The sequence below is a fragment of the Apaloderma vittatum genome, unplaced genomic scaffold (assembly GCF_000703405.1).
Source record: "Apaloderma vittatum isolate BGI_N311 unplaced genomic scaffold, ASM70340v1 scaffold18256, whole genome shotgun sequence".
NCBI classification, from domain to species: domain Eukaryota; kingdom Metazoa; phylum Chordata; class Aves; order Trogoniformes; family Trogonidae; genus Apaloderma; species Apaloderma vittatum.
The window spans coordinates 61064-74029 of NW_009720240.1; the positions used below are offsets into that span (position 1 = coordinate 61064).

The 12966-nt window shown below is 37.0% G+C and overlaps 1 protein-coding gene across 1 annotated transcript in view; it reads left to right on the forward strand.

Annotated features, from left to right (window-relative positions):
• Nucleotides 1–12966, forward strand: part of PPFIBP2 (PTPRF interacting protein, binding protein 2 (liprin beta 2)) — a 70441-nt gene that overhangs the window by 49673 nt on the left and 7802 nt on the right. The window contains exons 9-17 of the mRNA XM_009870953.1: nt 1303–1411; nt 4667–4728; nt 5629–5704; nt 8311–8408; nt 8589–8653; nt 8909–8968; nt 9382–9442; nt 11707–11851; nt 12636–12668. Coding sequence (XP_009869255.1) covers nt 1303–1411; nt 4667–4728; nt 5629–5704; nt 8311–8408; nt 8589–8653; nt 8909–8968; nt 9382–9442; nt 11707–11851; nt 12636–12668 — 709 coding nt within the window. The remainder of the gene's footprint in view (nt 1–1302; nt 1412–4666; nt 4729–5628; nt 5705–8310; nt 8409–8588; nt 8654–8908; nt 8969–9381; nt 9443–11706; nt 11852–12635; nt 12669–12966) is intronic.

Here is a 12966-nt window from a genome sequence, read left to right on the forward strand (position 1 = left end):
GCAGAAAAGTAACAGCAGAGATGACAGGAGTGAGACATTAAGGGAAAAGAGGGCGTTTAAAAGCACTGTGAGATCAAATAGACCAGGGGAAGCAACCCCAAATCTGGTATTAAGAGGTCTGCAGCTTTTGTCTTCCTGTTGCTCCAGCTTCTTAGATGAGAATTGGAGTATTTCCATGGCTGGATATAAAAAGTGTGTTAGTCACTGGGAAGTGTAGGAGCCCTTTGGAGACGCGACCAGGCAGATTCTTCTATTCCATATGGAATTGCAGGCAGAGCAGTGATCTTTTGCTGCCCTCCAGCTGTTTGCTGCCTGGTGAAAGTAAGTTTGTGCATCAAATTAGTCCATGATTTTCCCTGTTTGGATAATGTTGTTTGGTGTTTCACTTTTTCTTCCAGCTTTATTTTAGTATCTTGAGAAACTGATTACATTACTGTTACTGTTTGTTTGTTTCCTTTTTGTCTTTTTCCTTTAACTGCAAGGTAGTTTCATATATTTTGGATGGGGGAAATGCAGAATGTTAATACGTAGAGGTTTTAAGGCTGCTGAAGAAAGTCTTAAGGAAGCTACAGAGCTAGTAATGTATGCTGTTGACAAATTTTCTCATAAACAGGAAAAAGAGATGGGAGTCACTGTATTTCAAACTGGACAGTCACAGAATTCCTCTCCCTATTGTTGAGGTCTTTAATGTATGATCCTGTATCCCAATCCAGTGGGAGCACAACCTGCAGTACGTGTAAATGAACCACTGGTACATTGTTGCATATATGTGGTTGTTTTCCAATCCATGCTTTGCTTCTAGTCTCTGCTGTAGGATCTAATGTGAGGAAGAACAGTTTTGTTGAGAAAAGGCTCAGCATTAACAGATTCTCAGTTACCTTATTAAATACTAACTAGACTTCTAAAAGTATCTTTTAAAAAAAAATGCTTTGTTGTCTTTTAGTTGTCTCCATTCACAGCTCAGGAATTGCCCTATAATAGTTATTATTATGTCGCCAGAATTGTAGTAGAGAGCTTATCCAGAGTTTCTTTACCTACATGAATCCTTGAAAATATGAGCTTTCTGTAAGTCTCTCTTCTCTGAGAGCTAATTGCATTGGGAAAAGTGAGTTTCTGTAAAAGGAATAGGATAGTAACACCACAAAATACATACAGTTGTTATGGTGTTTATGAAGTGTCCTGAATTGGAAACAAGACATCAGTCACAGTGAAGTGTTATACTCAAAATTCTTTTAGTTCATGGGAAAGAATACCAGAGAATTGATGATGATTTTATTCTGAATTTGTTGTACTCTCTTTCAGGCTGAGATAGCTCAGCTTCAAGAGGAATTAGCCCTCAAAGATGCAGAAATAGAGCGCTTACAAAGTCAGCTATCTAGGACCTCATCGCATAGTGAAGTGGCAGAAAGAGGTAAGAGCACGGGAAAATAAAATTAAAAATCCAAACTCCCATTTTAACTTCATTTTGGTAGCAGCCTGGCTCAGTATTTCAAAGGAATACAAGGAGATACATGAATGGACTTACAGAATTAATTTGGGAGGAAAAATAGTGCAAATTTACTTTTTCTTCTGGCCAAGTAGAGACCTTTAGTGTGTGATATTCTATCCCAATCTAGAGGTAGCACAAATTGCAATAAGTATCCTAAAGGCACTGAAACTTTTTCTATTCGAATGTTATTTATAATTTGAAAGAGTCATTGTATTTCAGTGGGAATACTTTTTGTGTGTGTGTGCATATAACAAATCTTTACAGTGTCATTTTTTAAGGAGAAAAAATCATCACAGTATTAACTAAGCATAATGTTTAAATGTCCAAACATTCTAAAACATAGTCATTGATTCATGTCTTTCATTACTTTAGGACTGTATCTCGTTTAGGCTTTCTTTCCCATGAAAGGTTGTACCAGATAAGTCTTTTGTAGTCCCTTCCAACCTGAGATTTTCTATGATTCTGTGATATTGCAGGTCTCTGTTTTAAATCTGCACTGTTGATACAGGTCAATGGCAAATAAACCAGTTTGTTTAGCCTTTGGTCTCAACCAGTCATGTCACAGTTCTCTGAAATATTGACTCCCTGGGGCTTCTGTGAATTGCTGGCCTGTGAGCAATGTGATATCAGTGACCTTCTTCTTCCAGAATACTGACATTTATCCATGCAGGGATATTTGTGTGTAGTTTACCACAGTGCCTTAGCTTAGCTGCACTAATGTCTTTTGTGGGTGTTAACTAATGCTTCCAAAGAGTGCCCTTGTGGAGATGTGACTTTCCAGGTGCTGTGCTACCTCCTTCTCAGGGCTTCCCAAGAATCTCCTGACAGGAATTAACACAGATGGGTCTTTTCTAGAAGTGTTTTGACTGTTGTTTATTCCAGAGAAGTGACTTAACATATACTTGGTGCTGATTTCACTCAGCTGCAGAGCTTGTGCATGTAGAAGATGGCATGTCTAACAGCAGCATTTTGTAGAGGAACTCTTCTACTAATAGAATTTTGTGTTTTCTATGAGATTCCCAAATAATTCATGATATCTTAAAGGAAAAATAGTGATATGACAATAAATCAAGAGCTCTGCAACTTTTACCTTCTAGTAGCATGTCTCTTCCTCTTCATACTGAAGATGGGTGAAACCTGATTCCTGTTGGAGAAGAATCAAACCCTGTACAGTTTCTTTAGGCTACATTTAAGGAAACTACTTAGACTATATTTGAATGTAATCAGTATGCAGCAGTAATAATTCTTTTGGAAAAAAAATAGAATAAAATAAATATTGACTTACCAGATTTATAGGTGGTCTTCTCAAATAAAGTTGAAAAATAATGTCAATGTATTTGTAGAATGCTAGAATGCATATTCTACTTAAATTGCAAAATTTATCTAATATGTGCTTTTTCTACATACTTTATTTGACTCTCACCATTTACCATCATAGAGGAAGTTTATAGGAGAAGGCTAAAAGAAAAACGTAAGCCTTACAATTCACCTTTGGCTCTATCTCACTGTTCCTTTCAAACAAATTATAACTCAGATGCATTCTGCAGCAATAATTCTATGTTTGTTTAGATTTGACTAATTTTAATATACATGAGACATTGCTTCCATTGCTAGCAGCAAGCAGACAGCTAGTTGCCCTGTTTAGTAAAATTTCACTTTAGAAAAAAAAGTCAGAGGTTCACAAATCAGACAGCTGGACTTCAAAGAGACGTTGTCAAGGTTAGCAGAGCCAAAACTTAACCTTTACTTCTTTCCAATTGTGCATATGTAAAATCCATATAATACCTGGAAAGACAGTTTTAATTGAAAGCCTCCATCCTTGGAGGGTAAGAATTTGGGCTAATTTGTAATTGCTGCAGTAAATTAAAAAAAAATTAAAAACACCCAAAACCCAACAGTCTGCATAAAAATGCTTTCATACTTGATGCTATCATAAATATTTTAAGTAAAGTTTACTTTAATCTGGTTAAAAATACCTTGACACTAGTTCTTTTTGAAGTCTAATAATTATAAAGAGAAATTAGTAGGACTGTGATTTTTAATGGCTTTTAAAAATCTTCCACTTGCTTGCCTGCTGTCTTTAGTTTTTGATTTGGCTGTGTCTGTGCATGTCTTGTGTTCCTAATTGTTCTCGTTTGCAAGGTTCGCGTACATATTTAAAAATTAATCATTGCAAAGTGTGTTTTCTTAGAATCACAACAAGAAAAATAATTACAATTTTTGCAAATAGATTAGATTCAATATTGTATCTTCAATGTGCAGTTGTAAAATATTTTTGAGTATGTTTTTGAGCAGTATTGATTTTTATTTTTTTTCCACTTTGTGCCTGCCACATGTTTTTCATACTCTTTTGTGAAACAAGTGGGTCTGTTTGATGTCAAGGCATAAACCTTGATTGACAGTTACAACACTTAAACTCTTTCAGGTTCTGTCTCCATCACCCACACTTGATTTACGATAGATTGGTACTGGATGAATCGCTAGGACCTGCATGTAGAGAAGAAATGAAAGAATTGATTCAGCAAAGTTAGAATGATGTGATTAACAACTTCATAAATTTCAGAGTGTGTTGTAACTGGTCCAGCTATAACATTCTGAATAACCTCTATCTTTCAACCCTAAATTTTGTGTGAGGCAATTCTGTATTAGTTCTTGATGTATATTGTAACTTAGTTTTTTATGCTGAAATGTTTTAAGAAAGAAAATGTGCAAATTTTCCTCGTATCAAACTAGGTTTTGTTGGTTCTCATTTTCAAGTTTCATGAATGTCCTTCTACTATTTCTCATAAACTGGCAAATGTTTTTCTCAGATGGAATATAATTGGGTTTCAATCATACTTACAATTACTTCCTTAAATATATAACAGCAAACACACTCTCATCTTTTGCAAAATAAGTTTCAAAATTTCCTTTTTTTCATTACTTGTCTTTTAGAGTATAAAATAATATTATGTAGCTTTTTGTAAGCAAAACCAGCATGTTTGTGTTGTGCAACGCTTTTAATAGTTGAGCTTTTGAAAAGCTTGAAGTTAAATGTAGTTTAATGGTGCATTTGCCATGACACTGACATGGTTTTGGTTACTCTTCAGAACATAAGGAAAGTATCACAAAACATACATTGTTTACGCTAAATATACCAAGTGTGTTTTCCTTATAATAATATTTAAACATTTTTAGATCAAGAAGTTCAACGGCTGAAGATAGGAATGGAATCATTATTGGCTGCAAATGAAGAAAAGGTGAGAAAACGATCCTCATTCTACATAATAAGAATCGAATGATGGGTTTGAGTCTCTGTTCTGAATAATCAAAAAACCAGAGAGCAGGTTATCCCATGAGATTGTGACAGAAGGTTAATCTTTAAATAGAAAATGTGACTGACCTTGCTAACTTGGCTGCAGAACTTGGGAAGATCCTTAGATTTCAGAGGCTAGTAGAAAGCCAAGGCTGTAATGAGCAGAATCTCCTGGTTTCGGCTGTTGAAGAGATCATTAAGGTTTGGTCATTTTGGGCAGCTCTTCATCTTGCAATGTAATCCTGCTCTGGCAGGGGGATTGAACTACATGATCTCTAGAGGTCCCTTCCAACCTCAAACATTCTGTGATTCTAATCTGCAGTTATTTCATTGGTTCTGTACAAGTTTGACTGCCTAAGTTCAAAAATGGGTGTTCTAAACTGGAGTAAGTGTAGATGTTGGAATGCAGAACATATCCTACAAGAGAAATTTAAACAACATGGCTAGATTGTTAAATTACATGAACATAAACATGGTTTATTTTACGATTACACGTGCGATGCTAACAAAAAACCCTAATGCAGGCAACTGAGGTTCAACTCTAGAATATTCCCTTGACTCTTCTAAGCAAAAGCAGATTTTCAAATTATGCTTCTGTAAATATCTAATTTACTAGTAAGGTCAACCTCTTCTGGTTTCCTTATATCCGTGATTTCACACTACCTAGTAAATACTATGTATGATGGCAAATAAAAGCCAAGAAACATTTCTTACAAGACATGTGAGAGACTTGACCCGCTTTCTGGAAAAGTAGGCCTAAATCAGAAACGAATGTGTAACACAATGTTTCTGGAGGTTAAAAATCTAGGATTTAAAATATTGTATTATTTAATGCTTTTCACAGGACCGCCGAATAGAGGAGTTAACACTGTTGCTAAGCCAGTACAGGAGGGTCAAAGAGATAATGATTGCTGCTCAAGGTAAAATGTCTTGTGAATTATTTCCTAATATCAGGTCTTTTTAAAACTGTATGCACTACAGATGCTATTTGTTGTCCTTTTAATATATGTGTATAGTGACGCATATTTTATTATGCGTGTATTTGTATCATACTGGAGTGCTCTTCCAAATGCAGAGAACCACAGTATGTCTTGACCAGCCTTCCGTGTTATTGCCTGTAGTTTGTAGAGATTTCCTTTGTTTTCTGTACTGTAGGCACTACAAGAAAATAGAGTCAAATCTGGCTGGAGATTTAGTTACAGCATTGCTATTCAGCAAATGTTCTGTGACTGAATCTTGTGCTCAACTCCATAAGTCAAAACCTAAAATTTGTTCTGTGTCACTTAATAGTAAATTCCTCCTTGGAGCCCAGTTTTGGTGCTATATGTTGTTTTGGACGGTGTCGGTAAGGATGGTGCTTGCTGAGGAAGGCCGACTGGCGAGATGACTGCTCTGGCTGTCCAGCCGTGTGCGCTGCAGGGCAGGTCGGAGGTGAAGCACTGCAGCTTGCCTCCTTACGTGCCAGGGCGACCTGAAGTCAGCAATTGCTCTTCTTAAAACGCTTTGCTGGGTACTGCAGTGGGGCAGGAGTGTTGATTGCATCCACAGAGCAGTGACTGGGTGGACAGCTGGGGCCAGGGTCTTATTAGCTACTTTGTGCAGTCCCGTCCCTCCTCCAGTCTCCTCCGCAGCGCAGGCCTGTGACAGGTGTCCTTCACGGCCAGAGCTTCGTGCTTCCTTTTCCACTGCGGCTAGTTGCCACCTCTCAGCTGGATGTGGGTCCTAGAGGCCAGACCAAAAGGAATTAGAGCAAAAAGGGTGAAAAGGAAGGAGCAAACAGCAGGGCATTCGTGCAGACATACAATTTGTCAAAACAGAGGTAACTAGGAAAGTTCATTCAAATTAGCTGAAGGCATGAATTTACAGTATTCTTATGAAAATGCATTATATCCCTCTCAAGAATGTATTATTTAAAATTCAGCCAACATTCAGTTTCATTTAAATTCATTAATCTGTAGGAGTTGAATAAAATATACAGATGGGTATTAAGCTCATATGGTGTTTTCTGTGATTATTATGAGCAACCAGTTTTTACAGTGTAAAATGATACAGTGAGAGTTTAGTGGATTATGAATATTAATTAAATGGAGCTCATATTCATATTTTCTACACCACAGTTTCCTTCAGGAATGGCAGTCATGACCAGCTGTCAGCCAGCTAGCATTAACAACACAATGTTTTCCTTTTAGGTCATGCTTTTATATGGCATTCACAAAAGGGAAGCTGATCTCTGGTGCAATTTGATACTGTTAGGAGGACGTTTTTCTTTTTTGCTAAGGAGAGTTGCAATCAATGGAATAGGTTCTGTTGCCCTTCCCTTTCACTAAAATAATCCTGACAGACGACTAGGCAAGTTCTGGTCTGGAGGGAACAACTGAAAACCCATGGTTGCTTTGGTGCACACAGTATTATATATTTGACTTCAAAATCTGGAGGAAAATATCCAGTTTCTCAGTTATGCGGCAGAAAGTGGAGTGGGTTTTAGGACAATCTCATTTTAAGTTGCCACCTTAGTTTTCAGTACTGCATTTAGTCTGGGAAACTTGATCTTCTGAAATGCTGGTTCTGTTCAGCTTACACCACATTAACAAACACAATATTTTTCAGGTCTTGTATGGCAGAATGGAAACTTGTATTTAACACACAAGAATAGGGAACGAGAGTCAGGTAAATATCTCTCTGAATGTTCATTTTAAAAAAAAAAGAAAAGTCTCTCTCTTGAAAGTGCTCTGAAAGGAAATCGAAAGGTGTGATTGTAGCTTTTGGGGACACAGGGATATCCAGTATAATGAAACAAAAACAAACCTCCAAGCCTGTGTATGAACTGGAGTGTGGGCTGGGATTGTCTATACCGAGGTGCAGACTGTGATGGCTATGAAATTATCACAGCCCAAATGAGCTTATTACCTTATGTTTGGTTTTGGAAGTCTCACGTTTAATTTGCCAAGAAATCTCTCTTGATTATTTTTTTATTTTTATTTCTAGAGTTTTGTTTTAAAGGTTCTCTTTGAAGCCTAATCTCTGCATAAAACTTTTGGTAGAACCAATGGGTTGATATTTTGTGTCTCTGATAATTGTTTCAAGTAATTACTTGACATAAACACAATATATTGTGTTTGTTTCTGCTTAAGGCAAACTTAAGGTGCATGTGGCACTGCATTATGATACAGACAATGGCAACACGCACGCTGCCTGTACAGTGATTTACTGTAAGACAGTGGTACCAACTTGAACTTGCCTCAGAATATCAAATTCTCAGCTGGAGTGGTTCAGAAGCTGCCTCATAAGCAGCTCAGCTACTCACAGCACAGCATATAGCTAGAAATGATAAATTTGTTGCGCTACTATAAATGAGTTTGCTCCTAAGTCAGAGCCCAAAGTAGGGGTGGGGAGTGGAGGCTGGTAAACTGCCTGCATGAAGGGGAATTTAGGGACTGAAGTATTTAAACTATCTGATACGGTCCTAAATGTTGGAATTTTTGGCCTGTTTCTCTCCCTTTCTACTTCTAATATTTAATGCTCGCAGGCTCTTCTGTCTCTGGTGGCAGTGAAGAGGAACTTGAGACAACTTTAAGGAAGTGGAATCTTTTAAGTAGTCCTCAAGGAGAGTTACTGAAAACAGAGGTACTTAGTAAAGATATTTTAGAAGCTGTATATATGATTTGTTTTTATTGGTTTCTCCGTAGTAGCTAATGTAGATGCAGGTTTGGACCTGGCTGAATTTTTGTACTTCTGGGCATGGGTATGGTAGCTTCAGAATTGGGCACTAGAGTTACTGTCCTGAACCTCCTGTATTTTGCATAGGCCTCTTCAGGAGAACTGTCACCAGCTCTGCTCTCTCCAGTGCCACACAAAGCTATGGAAATCAGGCAAGACCTTTATTTCTTGTTTTTCATAAGGATTGTCCAAAGTCTGTATTATTTAATCTGCTTCACTGTTGGCATTTTGTCTTGCCTGTTCTTGGCTTTGCAAGAAGTTTTCGGCAGTTGTGAAAGCAGTGTTTGCCATGACAGTCTGCAATACTTAGTTGTATAAGGTTTGAATTACAGGAATAAATTGGGACTTTTATCAGAAGATATATGTACTGTAGTACTTAAACCAGTGTATTTCATTCTGATTTAAAGTGGAAGCATTCCAGTATCTTTAACCTCTCCACAAGAAGAATCTTCGGAAATCACAAATAGGTAAGAGAGTAACTTCAATTGAAATGTATAACATACAGCCAGATTTTTTTCTTACATAATTCTGTCTCGTTCTGTTTTTAAAATCCTTTAATGCTATACACTGCTCACAGAGATGTAAAACTGCCTATTTTCACTTTTTAAGACTTCTAAGAAGTCACCTTATATGGAGGTTTAAAGCTGTACGTTGCACCTTGTTGCCTTTCATAGTTGATCAAAGAGTGTCTTGTTGCTATTTCTGACTTCATCTATTGCAGGTCCCAATACTGTGAGTCTTAGGCTAAAAATACAAGAAAATAAATGAATCTCCTCATCCTGAATTATGTGATATATACAGCTCTCACGATACAGCTGTGGCATATGCAAATGTATGATGTTGTATTAACTGTTGGGTTTTTGCCTGTCATTGTTTTAAGGGCTCCACAGAAAAAAAAGTCAAGTAGTTTAGAAGACTTGCAGAGTGAATCCCTGGAAAAGGTTGGTTTATTTGTAATTTCTGCTGTTTAATATCATGACTGAAAGATAAAGGTCAAGTATAAATATTCTTTTTGTTTCACATACAGTAACCCTAACCACCACTGACACTATGTGGGGGAAAAACAACCCTAATGATAAAACATTTCTTACACCACTGCCAAGCTTAGAATAAGCAAACTAGTTACACCCATATGTATGCATCCTCAAATTTAGTTATTCACAAGAAGACAAATATTTAAGAGAAATATAACAAATAATGTTAATGAGGAGTCATTTTGTTGAACTGCAGTATTTTGTTTACAGGTGTTAAATAATTTTGACTTCCAAACGTTAAGGCAGCAAGTCCCGAAAGTAATTTTATATGAAGACTAGGTATTTCCACATGGGATTCCTTTCTGAGCATCTGCATGTAAATATGATCCTCGCTCCCTAACTTAAACTTTTGATATAAGTGGCATGCCTGAAGGTGGTAGTGATGCTGCCTTAAAGACAGCAGGAGTGCTGTTACTAATTCAAAGGCTTAATTCATTTGCAGAATAAAGACTTCCCAATTTGCAAAGTCTCATTTACATTATGGTCTAGAGGCTTGTTTCGTCATAACGTACACTGCACTTGTAATTATGCTTTGTGAGACTGTTATTGACACTCTCTGTACTCAAATGAGGCTTCATACTACATTACCCACACCCAGTAATTCCAGTTCTTTTTATTTTCTTCATTTTCTTTTTAAATCTCAGGATGACAGAGACCAAATAGAATGTTTAAACTTTGTGTTATACTCATTTTACTGTGGTCATACTTATGACAAATCAGTTCAGAACTAACATTTCATTCTGTCTGGAAGTTACAAAGGTCTGTTTTCTTTTCATAACTTTTGAATTATTTTCCTGTCTTAAACTCAGAAACTTAATTTGTCTCTATGATGTTATGTGACAAGGCTGCACCTTACACATTTAGGTTATAAATTTGCTCCACCTGAAATCAGAGTCCATAGACGAACAAGAACCTGCAGGTTCAGCAAGGCCTAATGCAGGCATGAGGCTTCTTAGTGAGATAACCGAGACCTCTCCATGTGTCTGAGTGACTAAATGTGAATTGTTTACAACCAAAACTAAGGCCCAGAAGACTTGGTTTGGTGACTCAGCATGACAAGATTTTGGTTCTTGCATTAAGTCCAAGAGAGCCTGTGCTAGCAGCAGTGTTTACTGGAGCTATTCTACTCTGCACAAAACTCAAATCCCAATTATGTCCTGCAATAATAATAATAATGAAGTATACCATGTTGGTATCTCTGACGTAGCCATGCTGGCATTTTTATCATTTCATTTCTATCACAGCTCTTTATAGTTTTAACTGGATATGTACAGAACTGTGTAGGTTCTTTTTTCATGTCGGTTATTTCTATGTTGTCTTAACTGTTACATTCCCATCTTGGAGTAAGTCTAAAGAGAATGCTCAGAAGCCTGAAAGAAGAAAAATTTCTTTGATCACAACAGAACCTAAACAGGTTTTGTAGAGTGCTTTGTATAAACACATCCAGTATTAAATATTTCACTGAAATTAAATGAAGAGATAACAGACCTTGTAATATATTGTCAATACATGAAGTAGCATCGCTGTAGTAATGATTGCAATTGATGTTCTGTGTATGTTGATACTAACATTTGTCTGTTGCTTTTTTCCATAAAACTTTGAAATTACCCTCCCTGCAACTCCGTAGTATGTAGACGGAAAACCAGTACAGCCTGTTGTAGAACAAGAGGTATATTAACTGTAAACTCTCTTTAACGTTTATCTGTTGTGCTGTGATGGTATGGCTGTGTTTTCATTTTATATGGACTTTGTTTTAAAATGTTTGCATAGTTCCAGTACTGACAAACTCTGAGAACAGGTGTAAGGATTTGAAAGTTGACGTTGAAAGGACAAAACTCCTATACAGTGCCAGGGTCCTAGAGGAAAGGGAGACAGCTAGAAAAGTTCTGACAACAAAACCAGGTGATATTCAATGTATACTTTAATGTAACATACTGTCTGGCTGAAGTGGGAGGAGCAAATGAGGGAAGAGAAGATTGTGACAGCTAGAAAACTTTGTCAGCTGGCGACTGGATTTAAGCTGAATTATCTGTAAAAAGGAGCATGGAGGGGGGTTGTTGTTTTGATTTCTCAACTTTTAAAATATTATGTACTGGTCTGCAAATGCTGTGAGTGATTTGCTTTTGTATTTATTTATTTATTTTCCCTCTTTTAAAAAAAAAACAAAACAGAGTAAGCCACTTTTGAAAGGCAGCAAGTACCAAACCTTGCCGGGGAAGCTGCCTCGGCCCATACAGAACGGAGAGCAGGGAACGTATAATTCTCCAGATGGGTTTGGCACGAGTGACAATGAGGACAACAGCATCCTGGGACTAAGTACGTATCCCCACCTCTCTGAGTTGTAGTTATTTTAAGGCCTCGTGGTCCTAAAAGGTGCTGTACTTTCAAGATTTCAGTAGGTTGTGGGTTATTTAGGTTTGAGGGCAGGGGGGTTAAAGTTTTTCTGTGATTGCAACACTGTAGGCAATGCATGAGCCATGCTGTTATGTCCTTGACTGCAGGATTATCCAAGGATGGGTGATCTTGCAAAGGAAAATGTTCATTTTCTAGAAACAAGTAATGACTCCTTAAATACACTGAATTAACAGGATCTCTTATGCAGGTTGGTTTGTTTCTTGCACGTGCAATAAACTCATCACACCTACAATTCTGTATCTCATAGGAATTCGACGTAATCTTAGATATAGTGCTTCATTTCAGATATCCCGTAGGCTTTGTGGAGCTCTGTAGTTTATGTTTAATGTGTTAAAATTGACTAAGTTTTAATTTAGTCAATTTTAATTGTATTATTGAGAAATCATTAATATTTAATTATAATTAATATTAAACAAAATTGATTAGCTTTTAAAACTAAGAATAGTTATATTCTTGCTGTTAAACACTAAAAAAGACTACAACAGACAAGTGATCATCCCTACGTATTTAAGATGACCTGTACAGAAATTTTGGGGCACCTTCATGTCAAGCATAACTGCTTCTTTTCTTTTTGTTTCTGCTTTTAAAGCTTAGCTTACTTCTTTGCTCTTCTGTAACTTTATTTTGCTGGTGTTTTATATCTTTGCTTCTTCATCTGGCTTTCTGCTTCTTGGGATGACTGAAGATCGCATCAGGAGTGTCAGTGCACCAGTGCTAGGTACCGTATCCAAACAAGATGAAGCTTTAACATGATGCTGCTTACTTTTTTCCTTTCCTTTCTCCCTCCCTTACTCTACGAAATACTAATGCCAAGTGGGATATCCAGACTGAATTCCTTAAGTGCAGTATTGAGATGAAGTAACGGCTTCGCGTGGGATTTTTTTAAGATAATTGCTTCTGTTTTCATTCTGATTTCACGGAAGTCACCAGAATTTCCATTGATTTTGACAGAGGACTTACAGTATTAAGAATAGGCAAGGCAAGAGTCTGCTTCAATCTGAAGACTTTAAATAATG